The sequence below is a fragment of the Vulpes vulpes genome, chromosome 10 (genome assembly GCF_048418805.1).
Source record: "Vulpes vulpes isolate BD-2025 chromosome 10, VulVul3, whole genome shotgun sequence".
In the NCBI taxonomy this organism is placed as follows: Eukaryota; Metazoa; Chordata; class Mammalia; order Carnivora; family Canidae; genus Vulpes; species Vulpes vulpes.
In genome coordinates this window covers 31,228,402-31,250,471 of record NC_132789.1, presented here as the reverse complement: position 1 = coordinate 31,250,471, position 22,070 = coordinate 31,228,402, and the positions used below count along the sequence as shown (strand labels likewise).

The 22,070-nt window shown below is 60.5% G+C and overlaps 1 protein-coding gene across 5 annotated transcripts in view; it reads right to left on the bottom strand.

Moving 5' to 3' along the window:
• Window positions 1–21,813, bottom strand: part of PRODH (proline dehydrogenase 1) — a 30,753-nt gene extending 8,940 nt beyond the window's left edge. The window contains exons 1-10 of one of the 5 annotated variants that reach the window (XM_072723521.1): window positions 21,709–21,813; window positions 21,330–21,395; window positions 14,509–14,636; window positions 13,887–13,972; window positions 13,691–13,778; window positions 7,581–7,789; window positions 2,586–2,620; window positions 2,089–2,238; window positions 508–572; window positions 190–306 (exon numbers count right to left, since the gene is read on the bottom strand). In XM_072723521.1, coding sequence (XP_072579622.1) covers window positions 190–306; window positions 508–572; window positions 2,089–2,238; window positions 2,586–2,620; window positions 7,581–7,738 — 525 coding nt within the window. In that variant the 5' untranslated portion in view covers window positions 7,739–7,789; window positions 13,691–13,778; window positions 13,887–13,972; ... (1 more) ...; window positions 21,330–21,395; window positions 21,709–21,813. Of the gene's footprint in view, window positions 1–189; window positions 307–507; window positions 573–2,088; window positions 2,239–2,585; window positions 2,621–7,580; window positions 7,790–8,052; window positions 8,210–11,528; window positions 11,801–12,381; window positions 12,670–13,690; window positions 13,779–13,886; window positions 13,973–14,508; window positions 14,637–21,329; window positions 21,487–21,708 lie in introns of those variants that run through there. The other 4 variants (XM_072723520.1, XM_072723523.1, XM_072723522.1 and 1 more) reach the window with 4 other exon arrangements.
• Between the last annotated feature and the right edge of the window lie 257 nt (window positions 21,814–22,070).

Sequence of the window (22,070 nt, the reverse complement as noted above, 5' to 3'; positions counted from 1 at the left end):
CCCTGCCACCTGCAGGGCAAGCCTCCCCCTCCCCCAATCCCCCTCCCAGCGTGTCCTTCCCAACTGACCCCAGCCGCCACAGGGGGTGCTGGGAGCCTCTGGGAACCCACCTCAAACACTACCTGGCCAGTCCTCCCCCAGCCCCTCGGTGCCCACCCACTAACACCCACCGGGGCAAGGCTGTCCCACCTGTAGCACAGCCACCTCCAACTTGGTATCCATGGCAGCCAGACCAGTCTTCCCTTGCTCTGCAGCCATTTGGTGAAAGAATCGTCTCCACTTGGTCAGCACGTCTGAGAACTGCAGCTGCAAGTGCAGGCCTGAGCCACCGTCTGGTGCATGCCCAGCTTCCCACCCCTGCAGAGACTCTGGGGCCCCCCTGGGTCCACCTGGTACCCAGCTCCCAACACCAAGGGGCCAACACAGGAGCTTTCACTTCATGCTCACCGCATGAGGCTCAGCCAAGTTCTTACAAACTCTTTGCAGGCAGAAGGTTCTGGCACTTACCAGAAACTGAGGTCTCCCCAGCGCAGTGAGCTTGATAGCTGAGAAGCCATCATCACTGGCTCCGCCTGTCGGAAGCCACAGGAAGAACCATTAAGGCTCCAGACGGGAATGGGGAGGACCAGGAGCCTGCGCCCAGAATCTGTACTCGAGGCAGACACGTCTCGCCAGATGTGGGAGGGACTGCAAAGGGCTGGCAGGGACCCTCTTCTACCGATGGCCGATAGCACACAAGGTCCCAGGTCTTCCTTACAGATGGGCCCGAGCCCTCCAGGGAGCCCTGAATGACCCGCTGCCACCTGCTGCCATATCTCCTCCCTTCCCCACCAGCCCTCCCAGGGGCCGCAGCCACGCTACCCTCCCACCCCCACCCCCTTGGGCCTTCTGCTCCCAGCGTGCTGCCCCTCCCTCCCTCCCTGGAGGCAGCTCTAAGTGGCAGCTCGGCAATCTCGGGCTCAGGTGGGTGGCCCCAGGAGCCCCTGCCAGCTCCCCTGCCGCCCGCCCTGAACAGGAGGGGAGAGCCCACCAAGGAACCATATATGCCGGCCGGTGGCTAACCACAGCATCCCTACCTATGGAGCCCATAAGCACAAACACTCAGGGTGGCTTGGGACACCCCAAGGGGCGGGAACAGGCAGCTTGGCGGGGTTCGTTAGCATGGATCCAGGAGGGAGGTGGCCAGAGGAGCCGAGGAGAACGGCCCCTTTTATCCCTGCCTCGTGTCCTCTCCCATGCCACCCACCAGCACCCCAGGCTGCCCAAGGCGAGGGCGGGGTGGGGGGATAGGGCTCACAGAACACAGAGACTCCCAACACAGCAGAAGGTGGAGCACAGAAGGCCCCAACCGTTCCCCTCTCCTCCCCCCCCAGAAACCCACGACCTGTCTTCAGGTCTGTGACCTTCACTCCGGGCACAGCAGGCCCGGAGGCGGGGAGGCAGCCCTTTCTCTGGCCCCCCAGGGCCAAGTGTCACCCTGACCACCTGCTGTCTCCCCAGCAAGGCTCTCAGAAGGCAGCTTCTGAGCACCACCCACTCCCACCCCTTCCAGGGTTCAGAAGGTACAAAGTTCCCTATTGGAAGGCTGCTGGGGCCCCATGGGGAGGGATGGGGGCTGCACTGTGGCTGGGGAGGCCCCGGAGACTAGAGGGCACAGAGGCCCACCTGACTCGCCTCCCTCGGTGGACACTCCACCCGGAGGCCAGCTGGGTGGGGAGGCCTCCGTGGCACCGGCTCCTGGAGCGGCACAGCCACAGGCAAAGCCGAGGGCCCAGTGTGGCTAGGCTCGAGCCCCGGATCCTGGCGGGGGGCCACTCAGCCTGCTGACGGCCTTCCTGAGGTTCACGTCTGGGGACTGGTGTCCAGGAGAAGGCGCCCGGCTCCTTCGGCAGGGGCTGGACTCAGGCGTGACCCCGGGATGACCTGAGCCCACGTGTGGCTCCGCGTCACTCGCGGTCAACCTCATGGCTGTCTGGGCCACCTGGAGAGCCTGGACTCACTTCCCCCGTGAGCATGTCTGCACACAGGGCTCAGCCCCGACCCCAGCCCCGCTGGCAGGCGTACAGCCAGCAAGGAGCCGGGCCCCACCTGAAGCCTCGATGCAGCGCAGGAACGTCTCCATGTGGCTGTCACACTTGGCTTCACTGGCATAGAAGTAGGTGCGGGCACTGATGACACCGTCCCTGCGGTCTCCGAAGGCCGGGTGGGCCTGGTACTGCCTCTCCCTCTTACTCGTACCTAGGGGCGCAGGCAAGTGGCCTGAGCACACAGGCTCCCGCCCAACGCTGGGCAAACGCGGGGCCTCCCGGGCGGCCGGCGGGCCTGCTCCCGCTCCGTGCTGCCCACCACTCCCTGCGCCCTCCCCTGGCTGAGCCCTCGTCACAGGCCGGGCCCACGAGGGCCAGGGAACCAGGCCCCTGACAGGGCCCCACGGATGTCAGCCGACCTAGAGCAACGGCGTGGAGGCTTCCAGGGAGAAGCCATGTGGGCACAAGTCTGGGCCCCTGAACCCGGGTCTCCCCGAGCAGGGGTGGGGGGACAAGCGTAGAGAGCGTTCGTTCCTGGGGGGCCTTCTCTTAACTCACCACTGCCCTCCCTCTCAGCAGCCGAAGTACAGGACCTGCAGGAAGGAAGGAGCGGGTGACGGCCTGCAGGTGACAGGCACGGTTCCCTCTAGCAGTCAGAGGCACAGTCAGGGGCAGAGGAAGCCAGGGGCTGAGCCAGAGGGCCGGCCAGGGTGCCTCCTGCGCCCCCTCCCTCCGGACCCACCCTGCCTGCAGGGTCACCGCCCCTCACACCCCCACCTGGCCCAGCGGCCCTGGCCCCCAGCCCCGGGGGGAGCACGAGGAGTGAGTCCACCCAGGCCGCAGCCCCAGGCACAGAGCAGGTGCTCCTTCCGAGGGGAAGTCGGAGCCCGGGCCAGGCAGGGCCCACAAGGCAAGGACCCGGGCGGCCACACGCACAAAATGCCCAGAGTCGAGGAGCAAGGGCCCTGCTCTGTTCTGTGCCCCCTACATGCAGGTGCCTCCCACCGCCAGGAGCCCCAGGTCGGGGCTCTGGGCTCCTGCCAGGTGCAGCTAGCTCCACCCCTAGCCACCGCCCCCAGCACCTACCCCATTCCTACCCCAGAGGCGAATCTTCCAAGAAACAACCAGCATTTACCAGCATTTTTCTTTAAAATGCAAGCTCCCCCTCCCCAGCCCGCCCCAGCCTCCCAAGCCTCCCATTACACCCAAATAATAGCCTCCCAAGCCTCAGGAGAAGCCGGTGAGGCCGCCTGAGGCCATGGTGGCCTCTGCCCCGCCCTCAGGCTCAGCCCAGCCACCCTGGCCTCCCCGCAGTCACCGGGCTGGGCCCTCGCCACCTGCCGCCCCCACCACCCGCCACCTGCCGCCCCCACCATCCGGACCTGCTAGAATCGCAGCAGCCCCCACCCCCTCTGAGTGCGCCTGCCGTCTAGGACAGCACCCTATCACGGCTAAGCCTGCCCAGATGAAGGGCCCTGGCCACACTCCCCCGGGCCTGGGGGTGGCAGCCCAGCGGCTTCCTGACCCAGCTACCACAGAAAGAGCTCAGCCAAAGCCCCACAGCTATCCAGTGAGCTCCCAAACGCTTGGGCCCCTTGGGGCTCCTGAGGCTCCACTCACATTTCGCAAAAGGACAGCAATGCCCCCAACCCCCTCCCCCAGGGCGCCTGAGGCCGAGATGAAGCGGGTGACACTGCTGGGAGGTAACCGCACCTGGTGGCCTCAAGCCCCTGGTGGCCTCAAGCCGAGTCAAAGAGCTTTCATCCCCGGCGGCTTTCATCCCCGGCTCCTCCAACAAGTCTGGGGCTGCAGGCCACCCTCCAGGAGTCCCTCCTTTGGGCCCTGGCTCTTGTGCCACCCCAGGGCCCGTATCTGGCAACTCTGAGCCAGGATGCCCAGGTCAGGACCTGGACGGCCCAGTAGTCAGGCCAGTCCACAGGGGCTGGGGCTCCATCCACATAGTGCTGCCCAGCCCACAAGGCCCCATCCTGGGGACAGGGGACAGGAGCCACGTCATGGCCACTAGACATGTGTGCTCGATGTACAGAAGAGGGTGTCACAGCACGACAATATCTGACTCTGTAACATGAAGGAGGGGTTAGCCCTACACACGGCGTCCCCACTGGGAACTAGGAGCTGCCTCAGGCTGGGGCCCAGGTACAACCAGGCAAAAGCATCACTCAGGCCTCACCATCCGCAACAAGGTGCCAATGTGACCCCTTGGTCACCTGCAGCCCACCTCACATCGGCAAGGAGGGTGGCTCCTGGGGACTCGGGCCTGCCTTGTAACCACACAGTCGTGGCTCAGAGTAACAGAGTATCCACCTCCAAGGTGCCTGCCTTCCGGGCAGGCCACATTCCATTCACAGGGGAAATCATTATCTAAAAGGCCCCCTGGGGCCCAGCAGGGTGTAAGGTGGCTCAACATTTCCACAGCCGGCCTGTCCACCCTCCGGGCCCCAGCTAGGCTCCACAGGTGAAGGCAGCACAGGCCACCCCTTCCTGGCTGCCAGCAGGCCCAGCGGCAGGACACAGGGGCTGTGGCTATTTCCATCCCTGAGCCTCCTGGGCACAGACCAGACAGGAGCCCTGTAGCAGTGGACTAAGCAGAGGAACCGGGTGGGCCGCACCGCCGCGTGCTCAGGGCCCAGCGGCCTGCCTCCAAGCAGACGGCAGCACGAGGGCCGAGGCTCACACTCAACCAGGCCTGGCAGGTGGGTCACGAGAGACAAAGACAGCAGCTGCCAGGTGCAGTGGAGCAATGTCATCGGTGGGGAAAGGAAGGGAGTGCCCTGTGCACACACACACGCGCACACACACGTGCACAGCCCAGGACCTGGAAGGGTGAAGAGAGTGTGCCCCGGGGGCAGAGGGCAGAAGCACATGAGCACCAGGGCTGCCGAGGCGGCAGGAAGGCCCAACCATCCCCTAGGCCGCCTCCAAACTCAGCTCACTGCTTGGGAGGATGTGTTGACTGGACGCCTTTTAGGAAAAAGCAGAAAGTGAGGGGAGCCCTGGCCGGCTCTGCCCTGAGGTCAATGCGGGAAGCCCAGTGGAGCTCACTCCCATCTGCACACCCACCTCCCTGGCGCCCCAGGCAGCACCTGAGTCTTCCGAGCGCTCTGCACACGCCAGTCCCGGGCCGGCTGCCAGCACCTGGGCTCCACCTCCAGCCGTCCCTGCGTCTGCATAGCTGAGACACCTACCTGCCGTACGCACTGTCCCTGGGTGTTCTCATCACAGCCCACCATCGGGAGGTGCCCTAGCCCCCTATCTCACAGCTCTCAGACTGCTGGGGAGACCCCATTGGGCTCCTCTCCTAGAAGCCCCAGCTTCTGCTTCTATCAGGAATTGCGGGACACATGGTCCCACCCAGCCCTCTCCCTCCAGCACCTATAGCCTCCCATCTCCTGCTTGCTACCCCAGGGAACCCTTCCTGGGCCCCCTCCTCAGACCCTCGGGAGGCCTGCTGGCGGCCCTGTGCATTCGGACGCCTCCGTCCTTTCTGTCCTCATATGGTTATGCCAGGGCAGGCTCAGCACTACCTGTACACTCCCTTGCCCAACTCCTGTGACCTTAGTTAGGGGCAGTGGCCCCTGTACCACTCCCCAGAGCAGGGTCTGTGGGCCTTGTGACAAGATTAGCGAGACAGACTTCTGCCCCCTGCCCCCAGGACGCAGAAGCAGTCTCTGCAGGGCGGTGGGGTGCGTGGGGGCTGCGTATTGGAGCCCCCCCTGAGCAAGAACACCCGGTAAGCCGGGCAGGCAATTTGACAGCATAGATGTTCAACCAGCACCTGCAAGCCTGGCTCTGCCCCCTCAGCCCAGGCCTCTCCAAAGGCACTGGGCCACGGGGCAGCAGAGCCAGCCACGAGGCTTTGACACCTGCCACTGACATCGGCTAGAGTCCCCATGTTAGGATGGGAGGGACCACCACTCACATGCCAAAGCCCACCAAGCAGAGCTCCTCATAGCATCAGGGTGGCCCTGGGGCACGGCTCCTCGGCACCAGGCACCATGCCCGGGCAAGGCCAGCCCACCTCCCAGGGTTCCCCCTGCAGGATAGGCGGGAAGCCAGCCAGATCACCCTGGGAAAGGAATCTTCCTGCCAGAGGGAGAAAATCTCATTGTGAAACCATTCAGCCCTCAACCCAGCAGGGACACAGAGCCCATTAGTCATTCAACAGGCAGCCCCACTGAGGGCCGCCCCACGAGGACTACACAGAGGGGTGCCAACTTGGAGGACCCCGCCTTTCAGACAGCAAATGGCCGGGCAGGGGCTGGGCTCCGCAGGCCAATCCGCTGCCACTGCTGCTGCTGCTGCTGCTTGGCTTGGACATTCCGTTCCCAGGGCAGGAGCCTCGGGTCATGCCTTTCCTCCTCCCCTCCCCTCTCGTCGGCAGGCCAGAGCAAACACCCCAGTCTCAGACAGGGCAGGCTACTCAGCAGGCCTGTCCCCACTAAGGGTCCCAGATGCAAGCAAGGGTGCAGCTACTAGCGTAAGAACGATGCATTCTGCACAGAAAGGGCTGGTGTTGCCTGGATCTCCTGTGCAGTTACCTCCCCAGGAAGCAGAGGGTGACCTTGTTGTCTAATTCTGTTCCATGGCCCAGAAGGGTGAGTCAGGGAGGTGCCCATCTGTCCCAGAGAACAGGCCCTGCAGCAAGGTTGGTAACCTCAGGAGGAGACCCCAGGCCAGCCTGCCACACTGACCCCTGGACTCACCAGAGCCCACCTGCTGATTTGAAAACCCTCCCAGAAGGGGTAGCTGTCGGGTCGGCGTCTGTCTGTGGCTCAGGTCATGACCCCGGGGTCCTGGGATTAAGCCCCTCATCGGGCTCCCTGCTCTGCAGGGCATCTGCTTCCCCCTCTCCCTCGGTCCCTCCCCCCACCCTGCTCATATTCTCTCTCTCTCTCTCTCTCTCTCTCTCTCTGTCCCTCCCCCCACCCTGCTCATATTCTCTCTCTCTCTCTCTCTCTCTCTCTCTCTAATAAAGTCTTTTTTAAAAAAAGAAGAGAAAACCTCCCAGGAGCGAGGCAAAGGTGGGGCAGGTTAGCGATCCCTCCGATGAGATGCTTTGGAACAGGAAGCCAGAGCACCTCCTACACCAGGCTCAGCAAACATTGTTTGTGGACACTCAGGTAGCATCGGCCTCCAGCTTTGTGGCCCGTATGGCACCTGCCCCCAACCCCGAGCAAAAGTGATTTGACTTTCATGTACTTTTCCCATGTCACACGATATCATTCTCGTTTTGTTTCAACCAGTTAAAAAAAAGTCCCAGCCACTCTCAGCCTGCAGACCACACAAAACCTGGCAGGCGGGCCACACTGGGCTGTGGACCACAGTCGCCATCCCCGATCCCGGCCCCTCCTCCAGCCTGGCGCACACAGGGAGCCCCGAGGTGCCCTTCGCACAGAGCAAAAGTGCAAGCACCCCAGACAGAGCCCGGAGAGCAGGCTGACCAAGCTCCCCCAGCCCGGGGCCTCTTCCCAGCCCCGCCCCGCTGGCCCAGGACGCTCTGGGGTTCCGGGCAGATGCCCAGGGAGGCCTTACTCCATCTCCTTGCGCTCGGCCTCCTCGGGGCTCAGATCCTCCTCCACCCCATAGTCCAAGATGGAGCCCACTCCAAATGCCCTGTTGTGCTGGATCACAGGCCGGATGGACTCCTGGTCCTCGCCGGCCACAAACTGCCCGTAGAAGGTCATCTTCATCAGCTTTTCAAACAGCCTTTGCCCCAGAAGCCTCCTGGTGAGATGGAGCAGCTGAAAGGCAGACGGAAAGGGTTGTCCCGGCCACCCTGGCTCCCCTGTCCCCAGCAGGACACCCCTGCTCCCCCGCCCCCTTCGCTCCAACCGTAGAGCCTCGACACTGTCCCCAGGGCCAACCCCGACTCTGGCCTTGGTTTACCAGTGGGCACCACCGGCAGCAGCTGGTTTCTCAGCTCGTAGCTACTGTGAATCCATTCCTCACGTAGGGCAGAGGTCCACAGAGGTCCCAGTGCCCCCCTGCCCCCAACACCACTCACCTCCCTGCCCTGCATGCTCACGGGTGACCCCAGAGGCACAGAGCGGGTGCCTGACCACCACTCGGTGGATACAGAAATGAACAGCAGGTCTCTCTGGGAACAGCAGCGGGTGAGTTCATCGTAACATTCTCTGTATCCATACTTGCTGGGTTATGCCAGGTAGGAGGAGGATTTGGTACAACTTTCTAGCAGGCGAGCACCCAGATTTTTCAATGTTTTGTTCACTGCTTATTCCAAGTCCCTAAAACAGTGCCTGGCAAGGGGCCGGCCCTCCAGTGGTTGCCGAGCAGATGAACACACGCGGAAATTCAGATGGAGTCTGACTTCAGCTACAGTAAACCTGAGGCTAACAATAAGCCAGGTGACCATCTTCAAGGTCTGGGAGATGAGAGCCCATCGTGGGACCAGTGGATTTAGGACAGTCCATCCAGGGCCTTAGCAGACCTACAGCTCAAGTGGACGTGCCCCTGAGGAAGACAGCTGCCCAAACCACTCAGCTTTCTCCTCCAACCACACTGCCACATACCCAATTTCTGCCATCGTTCATCCCCAAAGTCCTGAGCCTCTGCTTTGGGCCTGGTACAATTCTAGGATAAGAAGGATTTCACATCTGGGGATCCCTGGGTGGCTCAGTGGTTTAGCTTCTGCCTTTGGCCCAGCGCGTGATCCTGGGGTCCCGGGATCGAGTCCCACTTCGGGGTCCCTGCATGGAGCCTGCTTCTCCCTCTGCCTGTGTCTCTGCCTCTCTCTCTTTCTCTCTCTGTGTCTCTCAGGAATAAATCAATAAAATCTTAAAAAAAAAAAAAAAAAAAAAAGGAGTTCACATCCTATGGGGAGACCTCGAAGGAGCAAGCCACCTCCACGGAGTGGTTCAGAACAGGGTGAGGGAGTGACAGGTGGGAGATGTTTGCTAACTCAGATCCAGAGAGGGGGGCTTGCCAGGGCATGGGGATGGCACAGAGCTCCTGCAGCAGGAACAGCCAGGCCACGAAGGAATGAGGACAGCAAAGTCCCCTGGGGCTGCAAGGGATGGCTGCTGGGGGGGCACATCTGCCATCTGTGTAGGAATTCCTGTGTCCACTGTCCCCAGCACTCAGCTCCAAGACAGAAAAAGCCTGAGGTCTGTCAAGCCTAATGGATAACAGAACCCTTTTCTGAGGAACATCTCTTGGGATCAGGCCTTCAGGGAACAATCCCTAGTCTAAGCAGAAGTATGAGCAAATCAAACACCTGCATCCCCAAACCAACCCTGAGCAGCCCCACACTGGCCTAAAGGCAGACCCGCCCATAATCGCAGGCTGGGGCTTGGCAGAGATGCCTCAGGAGCCCACCTGAGGGCACCAGGGGGCATCCCAAGGCCACGGGTCTCCGGGCCATCCCCTCTGCCTTGCCCCTGCCTCTCTGCAGCACCTGGCTTCATGGCATCTCACTGTTTTTACAAAAAGGATGAGAAATGGAAAATAAAAGGCCAACTCAGGAGAAGGGGACAGGCTGCCTTGGCCCTACGCAGCCCAGGCCAGAAGTCAGGGAACCCATGGGCCAGAGCACCCCTGCCAGAGGAAAAGCTGGATCTTGATTATATCAAAGATTTCACCCCAGTGGTAGGTGGAGCAGAATCGGACTCCTGAAAACCAGTATCTGGCTCTGGAAAACCCCTGCCGTTGTACATGTCAGTTCTGGGAACTCAGAAATCCCCACATGTGGAAACATGCCTGTCATCTACTCTCGGGCCAGCAAATTTTCCTGTCCAGGGCCACATGGTAAATCATGCAGGCTGTGTGGGCCACACGGTCGCAGTCGTAACCACTCAACCTGCTGGTGAAGCATGAAAGCAGCCACAGCCAATGCTAATCAAAGAAGCAGGAGCAAGGCAAACACTGGAATTTGGCCCAGGGCATCCTGGGCTGGTAACCTCCTGTACACCCGGCACTTCACAGGGACCACCTCCCCAAGGAGAGGCGGGGCTCGGAGGGAATGGCAGGGAAGGCCACTCAGGTCACCGAGCCAGTCACTCACCCTCTCACTCTGGCAAAGGGAAGCCAGCCCATCAAGAGGGCTATGGAAGCACATGGGGCAGGGCTGGCCGATCTGAAGCTAACTGCAGAGCAAAGCCACCCCTTGTAAAACACCCGCGGCATCAGGTGTACCCCTGGGTGGCACAGTCTGAAATGAGGGCAGGCCCCACTCTGCCCCAGGTGGGGGCATTCTCAGTGGGTTTGGAAACTTGCACCAGGAACACATAAACTGGTTTTCACTGTAAAAGACTCAAACAGATGTGTGCAGAGCAAGGAGGGGTGAGGCCAGTTCCCTGTCCTCCCTGTCCCCCAAGGTCACCATCCTGTCCCCGTCCTCATTACCCCCTTCTGCACTGGCTTACACCCAAGCACAGAAGCCTTTCTCGTGGAACACGTGGGCTTCCTAAACACTTGTCTTCTGGCAAGGAAGGGATCCCACTGGGTCCCAAACCAGTACAGCAGCTCAAACAGGGCTGCTTCAGGCGGACACTCCCTAGGAACAGGTTTGACGATCGCTGCTGCCACCAGGTGCTGCTCAGACCCGCACTGTTGAGCAGAAGGAATTTTCACAACAGGCCAGAGAACAAAGTGAGTAAGTACTGGCCCTGCTGAGCAGCCCACAGCCCTGCAGCCTGGCCTCCGCCCCGTCTCCTCCAGGGCCAGGCACTGAGGCCCCTGACCCCAGTGTAACCACTAGTAATGCTGTGGCCTAACAAGCCCCACAGGGAGCACACGTCAGTGGGCTCCTGGCGGCATCCTCGGGGCCAAGCCTCCCCACACCTCCAGGTACCCACGGTGGTCTCCGCACTGCAGCGCTTTCTGGCATTGGGCAGTGGTCACCTACAGGACCCCACGGTCCCCAGCTCTGCTGGCTCCTCCCCTGGCTTTGCTCTCAGGGCTGAGACCAGACAAACATGGCCTGGATGGCTCCAAGCCTTCACTCCTCCCTTCCAGCCGCATGGCTGCACCAGTCCTGCCCTGGCATCCCAGTCCTACACAGCCGACCCATGAGGCCCCAGCTGCCCGAGCCAGGACCCTTTCCATGTCCTCCACAGAGACCTCGCAGCAGCTACTTCCTCCCAGGTCATCCCCATGCCCCAGCTGGCTCCTCCCTCCTGACCCCTGCTCCTCCAGGATGTGCTGCTCCTTTCAGGCTGCCCCTCAGACACTGGTGCTTCCCAGCCTTCACCCTCCACCAGGTGCCCCGGCCCCTGAGGGTCCCTTTCCACTGTCCTCTCCAGTTGGCCTGGGTGCTCCAGAGCCACAAATTTACCACAGGGCATCCGCGTCTACCACAAACACAGATGGCTTCCCAGAAGCTTCCACATCGCCAGCTCTGCCCCTCCTCCTCCTCATTTCCTTTCCACTCCTGCCACTATCAGTGCTAAGGTGCATCTGAGTAGAACCCGTGGAGAGAGCCCCCGTGCAACACTCCGCTGGCCTCACAGTGCCCTCACTCACCGAGTCCGGCCTGGTGGGCCTGTACCCTCAGCTGCCAGCACCGTGGTCTCGCCTTCACCTAGGGCTGCAGGTGCCTTGGTCCAGCCCCCCAGTCCCCCAGCTCCCCCAGTGCCCAAGGGAGGCGGCACCACCCACTCAGCACAGTCTCACTTGAGCAATGAACACCTCTGGCATGAAAAGCCTTCCAGACCCTCAGCACCAGCAGCTGCACCCTGCAAGCTGTTCCCAGGATCACCCCGAAACAACCGTCTTCTCTGTACGTCCAGACTGACACTGGCTAAGACAGTGTTCTGCTTTTTACTTCCCCAAAGCCCTCAAGACTTCTCACAAGTTACTATGTTGAACTAATACAAGTAAGTTGTAACTCAAGTGGCTTCCCATTTTCCCCAACATCCAGTGGCCGTGTCTAGCGAGCTCCCTCCTAAGCCACCACTTCTGAGAACTCTGGGTTCCCAGGCCATGACCCTCCAACACCTCCAAGACATCCCTTTAGGCAACACTGGAAAGCGAGCGCTCCATTTAGGTTTCAGCTGACAACGTTGCACGACTGCAGGCGGCCCGTAGCTTAAACATTCAGAAGCTGGTCTTGGTCTTTAGTGGTCACGGGCACGCGGGAAAATTGACGAGGCCCGGAAGGGGACGCGGGAAACCCGTCCCTTCCCGACGCCCCGGCCGCAAGCGATGCTCAAGCGGCCCCCGCTTTCCAGGAACGCTCCCCGGAGCCCACGGAGCCCGCGGAGGGGCCCGCGGAGGGGCCCGCGGAGGGGCCCGCGGAGGGGCCCACGGGGGGCCGGCGCGCCCCGCCCCGCCCCGCCCCGCCGCGCCGCGCCCCTGCCCCCCGGCCGCCGCACACCTGCTCGTGGTGCGCCAGCAGCCAGGGCGAGGCGCACAGGCGCAGCACCAGCCAGCCGCGCACCAGCTCCCCGCTGCGCCGGCTGCGGTACGCCTCCCGGGGGCTCCCGAAGTCCACGACCGGCCACGGCGGCCGCGCGGCCTCCGCCGCCCCGCAGCCCGGCGCCGCCCCCCGGCCCGCGGCAGGCCGCTCCCGGGCGGCGGGCGCGGTGGACAGCGGGGCGACGCGGGCGGGGCCGGAGCGCAGCGCGGACACCAGGCGCCTCGCAGCCATGGCGGGCCGGACGCCGCCCCGCCGCCGCCCGAGGACCAGCCGCCCGCCCGCCCCGCCCCGGGACGCGCCCCCAGCGCGCCGCCCCCCAGGCCCGCCCCGCCGCGCCCCGCCCCCTCCTCGCAGCCCCCCGCCCCCGCCCCGGGACGCGCCCCCAACGGCTCCCGCCCCCCGAGGCCCCGCCCTGCCCCGCCCCTCCCCTCCTCGGGAGCGCCCCCCCCCGCCCCAGGACACGCGCCCCGGCGGCCCCCTCCCCCCCGAGGCCCCGCCCTGCCCCGCCCCTCCCCTCCTCGGGAGCGCCCCCCCCCCGCCCCAGGACACGCGCCCCGGCGGCCCCCTCCCCCCCGAGGCCCCGCCCTGCCCCGCCCCTCCCCTCCTCGGGAGCGCCCCCCCCCCGCCCCAGGACACGCGCCCCCGGCGGCCCCCTCCCTCCCTCCCCCGAGGCCCCGCCCTGCCCCGCCGCGCCCCCCCCCCCAGGAGGTCCGACCCCTGCGAGTCCCTGAAGGGAGCGCTTCTGCCGCGAACTCCCGAGCCTGTGCACATCCCCGGAGAGACCGTGCGGCCGAGGCTGCCTGGCCCCGGGCCCACCTTCCCTCCCGGAGCCGGATCGGCAGCACCCCCCCCCCCCCCCGTGCATGCCCCCCCCGGTCTCCCAGGCCCCAGGCTGGCCCCGTGGGTGCCGCGGTCCCTCCTCGTCCCTAGGCCTATGGCGCGAGCCTGGGAGGGAGACTCCCGAGGGGCTTTTGCCCAATTCTGCTCCGTCTTCCCGGTCCCACCGCCCACCCAGCGGACAGGCACGGACCTCAGGCGCTGCCCTTTGCCACCTCCCTCGGGCCTCCCTTCCCACCCTCTGCCCCTCTGCCCCTGAGGCCCTTCCTGGCCTGCAGGGGGAGCCCCAGGTATCCTCCCCTGGGAGGGACCTGCCTTGACTGCCCACCAGGGCACCCTCTTCCCCATCACTCACCCCGCGGCCCCTCCTCCACCTCGTGGGGACCTTCAGGCACCCCTGCGGGTGGCAGCCTCGCTCAGCCTCACTCACCTGGCTGGCCTGGCTCACTAATGTGCTTCGGGTGTTGGAGCTTTGGAGGCCCAGTTCCAGACCCGTTGGGCACTGTTGACACTAGGGGCTGAATAAATTCTTTGTCGTGGGGCAGATCTGTGCATTGGAAGATGTTTCCCAGCCTCCTTGACCTCTGCCGACCCCATGCCTGTAGCATCCTTCCCCCAGACCTTACTCATGTTCCCCCCGGGACGCCATCACCGCTGCCTTGCGTCGAGGGAGGCTTCCCGAAGCAGTCACGTTTTTCTATCTGCTTTTGCTCTTGTTGGGGTTGAAGAGAAAAAAGAAACAAAAGAGACAGGTGAGTCAAGGCCTAGAGCCAGGAACTCAGGGGTCCCTTCAGCGGCTTGAAACTTAGCTCACCAAGGGCAGGTCGGCCTTGGCAGTTGGCCATGGCCACCAGACTCCCCCCTTTCCCTTCCATGAATGATCTTCCCTCCTCCTCCTGAAAATCCTTCAGGGCTCCCTGCTGCCATCATGACAAAGCTGCATGGCTCAGTCTGGCTCATCCACCATCAGCCCCTGCCCACAGCCACCCTACCTCCCTCACCCGTGCCGCTCATTTGCCAGCCCTCGCTCTGCCCTCCAGCCCGCCGCTACCATCCCTCCAGTACCTGTCCATCCCCCTGCACCCCACACCCCTTCCTTCTACTCCTCAGGGTCAGCTGGGCAGACATGTCCCTGGCTGGGCACCAACTTGGCCACAACTCCTTCTTCCACTTGTTGCTGACTTTGCTTTGAGCCTCAAAAATAAAGGTTTCAGGGGCACCTGGGTGGTTCGGTGGTTGAGCATCTACCTTTGGCTCAGGTGGTGATCCCGGGGTCCTGGGATCAAGTCCCGCATCGAGCTCCCCACAGGGAGCCTGCTTCTCCCTCTGCCTGTGTCTCGGCCTCTCTCTACGTGTCTCTCATGAATAAATACGATCTTAAAATAAATAAATACATAAAGCTTTCAGTTATTTCACCAACAAAAAATGGGTTTATTCGGAAATAGAGAACTGCAATTCGGGACAGGGGAGATGTAGCAAAACCATAGGGCAAGTCTGGGGAGCGAAGGAAAGGGAATGCTCTTTTACAGAGGTGAGGGGGGATTTGGAAGGAATGATTATAAACGAAAAAGTCCATTGGAGTAAACAGGGAATCTGAAGTATAGTAGCTTTTCATTGGCTGCGTTGTGACGGTCTCATTAGCTGGGCCGTTGCTGGAGGAGGAGAAAAAACTTTCTCCTGCCTGGGTAGTAAGGCAGCAGCAGGATGGACTGGCTGTGAGCTGCTCTTCCTGTTGGGAGAGAGCACTCCCCCTGCCGGCTCGCTCCCTGACTCCACGTTAAACCACTTCCCTTTTTATGAATTTTCACTCTGTGCAGAGTCCCAGCCACCCACCATGTTCCCCCCCACTGCCCCCTTACTGTGTCTTTATTAAATGAAGGAGGAAACGAGCATGTGTGATGTGGGAACTTTGACCCCAGGCTCTAGGCTGCAGGCTGTGGCTTTAAGACTTGCCTTCTGGGCCCTGCCCTGACCCCTGAGTCACCTTGGATCACACCCAGCCCTTGCCTAGCATCCTGGCTCCTGCTTTCTGTGCAGATGCCCCTTTGATGCCACATCCTGTCCTCTGTTGTGCACACCAACTGCCCAGGTTGCAGTGTCCCCCAAGGGCATCTGTGCCAGATACCACGATTGGACCTAGGTTCCCAGCACTCAGCCTCCCCAGGCATTGTGCGTCAGGAGAAACAGTCTCACCTCCTGGGCAGGTGCACCCACCATCAACACCAGCAAACACGGGGCTAGAAACCCTAACCCTAACCCTCCCCACCGGGAGCCCATACTGTGCTCAGCTGGGGGATAATCCTGTTGATTTTATATGCTGCTGCCCGGTGACCTCCCTCTAATACAGTCATACAAGAGGCAGGGAGAGGGAAATCCCTTGGCACCACTGGCTGTGTCACCTGTCACCGCTCTGAAAATGGAGAAGGTTCTTAGCTATCCATATCACATAGACTTTTGGCAAAATGATGGAGCACATGAAATGCCAGGTCAGCCCATAGTCCAACAGTCTCGTGCACCTCTCCCCCAACATGCCAGGCACCTCCATTCCTGCTCTAACTCAGGAATACCAGAGTACGGTCTAAGCCAAAACACAGCTGACAAGGTCAAGGCTAGGTCCAGGTAAAGCTCACGGAGGAGGTGGTCACACAGTGGTCAGTGATGGGACACGGCTTGGCACCAGCACCCAGGCACCCGGGACAGTCCCTGGAGCTACTCAGTCCAGCCTCATGCAGGTGGAAGGTCACTCTGGGTTTACCACTGCACGTCTTACAGCAAAACATTCACTGTAGCCTGTGGCTCAAAGGCAAAGGATTCGAGGACGGTGGCAGTGAAAACAGTGGAGTAGGAAGCTGCAGGAAGTCATCTCACCATGGAATGAACAACTGAACTGTGTTAGGCAACTATTCCAGGACCCTGGAGCCTAGTAGACCATGCAGTCTCCAGGGGAAGCTGGATGAAGAAACTCCAGTCCATTTTAGTCCATTTAGTCCCCACCAAATAGTGGGGATGTTTGCTCAACCTTGCAAATTATATTAATAAACCATTCAGTTGTGCCCTCGAAATGGGTGAGTCGTATAGTGTGCGAATTGTATCCCAATAAGCTGTCATGTTATCAAAGCAAAGGGTTCACAGTCAGGGCAGCGTATGACCTGGGGGGTGGGGGGCAGAGCAACAGGGCCACACAGTGTTCGCTGAGATGGTCCGCTCACCTCCAGACTGAGGCAGCGTCACAGGCCACCAGGTCCCCAGTGACCATGATCTACCTGGGAGTGTCCCCGCAGAGACCAGGCCGGCCTGCAAGATGTCTGCTGAATAGGAACATAAATAAAACAAGTGACTTTTTCACCGGTGCTCGGTCAATGCTACGAAGCCGGTTCTGCTGGGAATGGCTGCTGGCACATTTTGAAAGAAGGACGGGCCCGGGGCCAGAGATCATGGTAGGAGTTTGTGGAGGGGCGGGGGTCCCCAGGAGGTGAGCGCAGGGGGCAGAGGGCTGGGCCCCTGTCCTCCAGCTCAGAAGACTGAGGTCGACCCAAGGGGGCCACGCCTCAATGGGTTCGGTCATGCGGCAGTCACCTGCTGGTCACCCCGGCCCCACAAGGTCGGGCCGGTCAGCAGGGCCAGGCGTTCCCAAGAGAAGCAGCCAGGGGACAGGCCTCAGCAGGCAGCCTGCCCTGCCATCTCAGGGCCCCGAGAGACCCCTCTCGCTGTGGTCACATGCCCCGGCTCTTCCCAGACGGCCCTCCCTCCGAGTCCCTCCTGTGTCCTGTCTCATACGGACACTCGGTGAAATATTTGTTTTCACTCCAGCCACGAACTTGACATTGGAACTCGGTCAAAGTTATTATTTTGCTGTGCGTCTCTTACCCATATTTCCCGAAATATCTGTCTACCTGAATCATAGCCGCCACCACTCCTGCCCCCCACCCCCCACACGAGGATTCATTCTGATTTATTGCATTTTTGCCACTTGCTCTGTACCCATTTTTACTGATATATTTGTTCTGGCTGCTTGCAGAGGAATCCATTCACATTTGTTTAATTTGAGGCTTGTTTTCCGTTATCGGCCTGCACCAAACACCAGCCAGTATTTGCTCCCCTGTCATGTAAATTCCCGCATGGGCACATCATCCCCTTAGCCACGCCACGCCAGCATTCACAGATTCCGCTCGAGCTCTATTTAGCTAAGGGATGTTATTCATTGTTTCCAGAGCTGGTAAAACATGATTGTGTTTCCTGAAGTTAAGATTGTCCACTAGATCCTTTGTACCATGTTTACGTGGGTACAGTCACACTGTGCCACACCAGCCACTCTGTATGGTCACGTTCCACTCATGTGTGAGAAAAGGCGCTCAGACCCCTCCCCCCACCAGGTTCCTCCTAAAATCAGGGTGCACTCCCTATGCTGACTAGTGTGGCAATCACCACCTTCCCCTACAGGAGCTACAATGACTGCCCCGTTTTATGAGGGGCAAACCGAGGTTCACAGAGCAGAGGCCACCTGTCCTAGGGCCCACAGCTGGACTGGAAGCTGCGGTGGCTGTCCCCAGAGCCTTCTTCCACCTTTTCCAGCTGTCAGGTGTGCGCTAGGCCCACAGAGCCCGCCTCCTCCCACCAGATCCCTGGCCAGGGGTGGCTTGGGGAAGCAGAAACGCAGGAGTCCAGCACAGGCACAGGCCTAGGAAGGCAGCCAGGTTGGAGGGACCTTCAGCCCCTGGCAAAAGAAAGGAAGGAAAGACGACAGGGTTAAACTGGATAAACGTGTGCGTCTTCGTGGTGAGTGAATTGGACTTCCATACGGTGAAGAGGATGGGACGCTCGGGGCTCAAGATGCCTTTAACAGGATCGAGAGGGGGGGGTGCCAGTGAAGACTGGGATAACGCAATTACACCAGTGGCCACCCCCCTTCCCATCATGTATTGGGCACGGCCCTGTACCAGGAGCACGTGGAAGGCAGAGCCAGGCCGCAGACAGCCGTGTAGGACCAGAGAGAGTCTGGGACTTCTATGGAGAAGCGAGAAGGGTAACAATACCCATCCCATGGGGTCATTGCCAAGGTTCAACCGGCCCCAGAGGGGTTTAGCACAGGCCTGGCACCCACCAAGCCCCTGATGAAGCAGAGCTGTGCTTTTGCCAGCTGTGTGGGGTGCCCGAGAGGTACAGGGAGGCCTCAGGAGACTGAGTCCCCCAGAAGCTGGGCAGAGCTCAGGAGAAGGCTGGCTGCTGTCTTGGAGAGGTCAAGGCAGGGCTTGAAGATGAGCAGGCCACAGACTGGGGGCCCCGCATGGAAGGATAGTCCTGAGGATACAGATGTGGCAGTGCCGCCACAGCTTTTCTGTATGGTGGCTGGTGGCCTGAGGGGTGCTGGTAGGCCACCAAGGACATAGACCTTTGCAGGGCTGACAGGTGCTGGGCCAAGTCTTGGAGACAAAGCCATCCCGAGAAGCTTGACTTTGGCCTCCCCACAGCCCTTTCTGAGGGGCCCCACACAGAGAGAGAAACGTCAGATCTGGGCAGGATGTCACAGACATGCACCTGGGGACTGCAGGGTTGACCAGGAACCAGGATGTTTGGTGATGCTGGGCCAGCCACACCCTCTCTGCTCCAGCCTGGTGATGGTGACCCCAGCTCGAGTGGGGACATCCCCGGAGAGCAGAGTCCAGGGGACTCACCAGAGGATTCAGGCCTCTCCCCAGAGCTATGGGGAAGGACACAGGAAGAGGCCTGTGACAAGCTGCTCTGATGGCCTCAGCACGTGCCGCAGGCCCCATAGGGTCTCCTGGGTAAAGTGTGGGAGGGCAGAAACAGCCACTTGTGACTTTACACGACTCTATTTTTTAAAATATTTTTTAGGGTGATCCCTGGGTGGTGCAGCAGTTTGGCGCCTACCTTTGGCCCAGGGCGCGATCCTGGAGACCCGGGATCGAATCCCACATTGGGCTCCCGGTGCATGGAGCCTGCTTCTCCCTCTGCCTGTGTCTCTGCCTCTCTCTCTCTCTCTCTCTCTCTGTGACTATCATAATTAAATAAAAGTTAAAAAAATTTTAAAAAAAATAAAATATTTTTTAGGGATCCCTGGGTGGCACAGCGGTTTGGCGCCTGCCTTTGGCCCAGGGCGCGATCCTAGAGACCCGGGATCGAATCCCACGTCAGGCTCCCGGTGCATGGAGCCTGCTTCTCCCTTTGCCTGTGTCTCTGCCTCTCTTTCTCTCTCTGTGTGACTATCATAAATAAATAAAAATTTAAAAAAAATATTTTTTAGATTTTATTTATTTATTTATTTATTTATTTATTTATTCATGAAAGACACACACAGAAAGAAACAGGCAGAGAGAGAAGCAGGCTCCATGTAGGGAGCCCAACATGGGACTCGATCCTGGGACTCCAGGGTTGCACCCCGGGCTGCAAGCAGCGCTAAACCACTGCACCACCAGGGCTGCCCAACTCTGTCTACTTTGAGCTTTTTTATCCCAACAAGCAAATGTGACTTTTGTGATAAAATACATATATTATATATATACATTTTAAGTGCTTAAATAACAGCCATAGAAAAGACAAAGCAGTGGCTTCTGGTTCAAGTCCTAGACACTTGTGACCAGCCTTTCATAGCTTTGGACACTAGTGGAAACGGCCCTCGCCGAGCCAGCTGCCTTGCATAAGTAGACCCTCCTGCCCCCTGTCCTTGGCAGTCTGTACTCCCAAGGCAGGTGGCCCTGGTGTACAGGGGATATGCTTGTCCAGTGTCCCCAGGGCTCAGTCTGGCTGTGTGTGCCAAACTGGCTGGCAGCAAGGGCTTCAGGCCTGGCTGTGTTTCTTGGGTACCCATGCAGGGACTGGAGGGCTTCCCAGAGGAAGTGACAGCTGAATTATGACAAGGAGGACTCAGGCTTGGTGAAGAAGAGCTGGGGCCTCAGGGGGTCACAGTGAAACTCAGAGATGGAGAAGCTGGTGCCCCTCCCCCATCAGCCAAACTCAACTTGAGCTGCCCCTCTAGCCAGCAGAGTGCCCTGGGGGTGGCTCACAGTCTCTGCTTCTGATTTCTGACCCTTTGCCGTGGGACCCCATGCCTTCAATTCCCTCCAGCCAGGCAGGGATGAACCCACCCCCAGCAGTCATCACTGGTCCCGGCTCCCAAACCGTAGCCGCTCATGGTGCTTCGGGCATAGGGAGAGGTTGGGGGCTCTCTATTCTGCCTCTCCCCAGTAGACACATCAGAACTTTCACCAGAGTCACTGATGTGGGCCCCCCGGCTAGAGCAGGGATGGAAAGGAGCTGCACCCAGCATTGCTGAGTGCCTCCCAGGGGCCTCATGCCGCCTTGGGCTGCATGGGAGGCATTTCAGCCCAGATCTTCTGAGGGTCTGAGGGTCACTCAGAGGCAGGGGCAGAGCCGGTCTGGCCCACTGGTTCCAGGGGGCAGTGGGGGTCTTGGACTGTGATCTCTCCCTGTACCCCCTGATAAAGATGGTTCAGGACATCCTTAAATGTCACCACTGGGGCTGATGGGCTGGGAGTACCGTGGGCATCCTCATGATGATAACGTGAGCCTCTGTTTAAGTGGCTTAGCCACGTGGGTGTGAATCACTGATACACAAGGAAGGGAACCCCCTTGTAGGTGAAGCCGTGTGCCCACAAGGGCAGGGGGAAGGAGGGCAAGAACCCACGAACAAGGGCAGGCAAGGCTAGGGATGACCCCTGTTTTCTATGATAATGTTTGTATTGATTGCTTTTTTTTTTTTTAAGATTTTATTTATCTGTTCATAGAGAGAGAGAGAGAGGCAGAGACATAGGCAGAGGGAGAAGCAGGCTCCATGCAGGGAGCCCGACATGGGACCCGATCCCGGGTCTCCAGGATCACGCCCCAGTCTGCAGGCGGCGCTAAACCCCTGTGCCACCGGGGCTGCCCTGATTGCTTTTTTTAAAAAATGACATGTTTTACAAAAGTAATAACACCATAAAATAACCCTGCAGCTTGGTTTTTAATGTGTGATCATTTGGACAGGTTGGAGATGTGAGCCACCAGGCCGACCCCTAGCCGGTGCCCTTCAACCCAGGCTCTCCGGAACTTACCAAAGATTGATGGGCTGGCACCGTCCAGGGTGTCCGTGGGCGCTGTTCAAGGCCTCTGGCTCCTGTCTGGGAAACGCCCCAGTGCACGGTCAGCACTTCTGCTCCATGTGGCCCAGGAGCCTGGCCCCCCACCAGGCTGTTCCCTAGCTGCCCTTCTGCAGGTGCCAGGGTAAGTGGAAAGCTTCTCAGGGCACGTGGAGCCGGCGTGGTCTACAGCCCCCTCCCCCTGCCCCTCCGCCTCCCCACCTCCCTCCCGGCTCCCGCCCCTGCACCAGGCCTCTGAAGGCTTGGGAGTCTCAGCCCAACATTGATTTTCACTCCGGCCACGCTTTGATGTTGGTACACACTGTGCCTCCAGGTGTGGGGGGATGATGCTGACCTTGGCCTCCTTGGCCTCGGCAGAGCACACGGCTGACGTCCACCTGTGCATCCTGCCATTCTCCTAAAGGGGCTGCAACCAGCACCAAGGCCGCTGGCCGTCTGTGTTAGATTCTGTTATCACAGAAAGCAGTGCAGATGGGCGTCCCCCTCCTCTGATTAATGTTTAAACACACATGGGGGGGTGGGGGGGAGGCAGCAAGGGTGGGGGAGGGGATTGTGTCCCCTGCCAGCCCAGAGGCTGCCAGCTGGTGAGGCCGAGGGGAAGTAGGAAACCACGGACACGGGGGTCCTGTGTCCTCTTGAGAGGCTGAGCCTGGGGGGTGACGGTCCCACCCCAAGGAAGCCCCAGGGGCTGGGGGC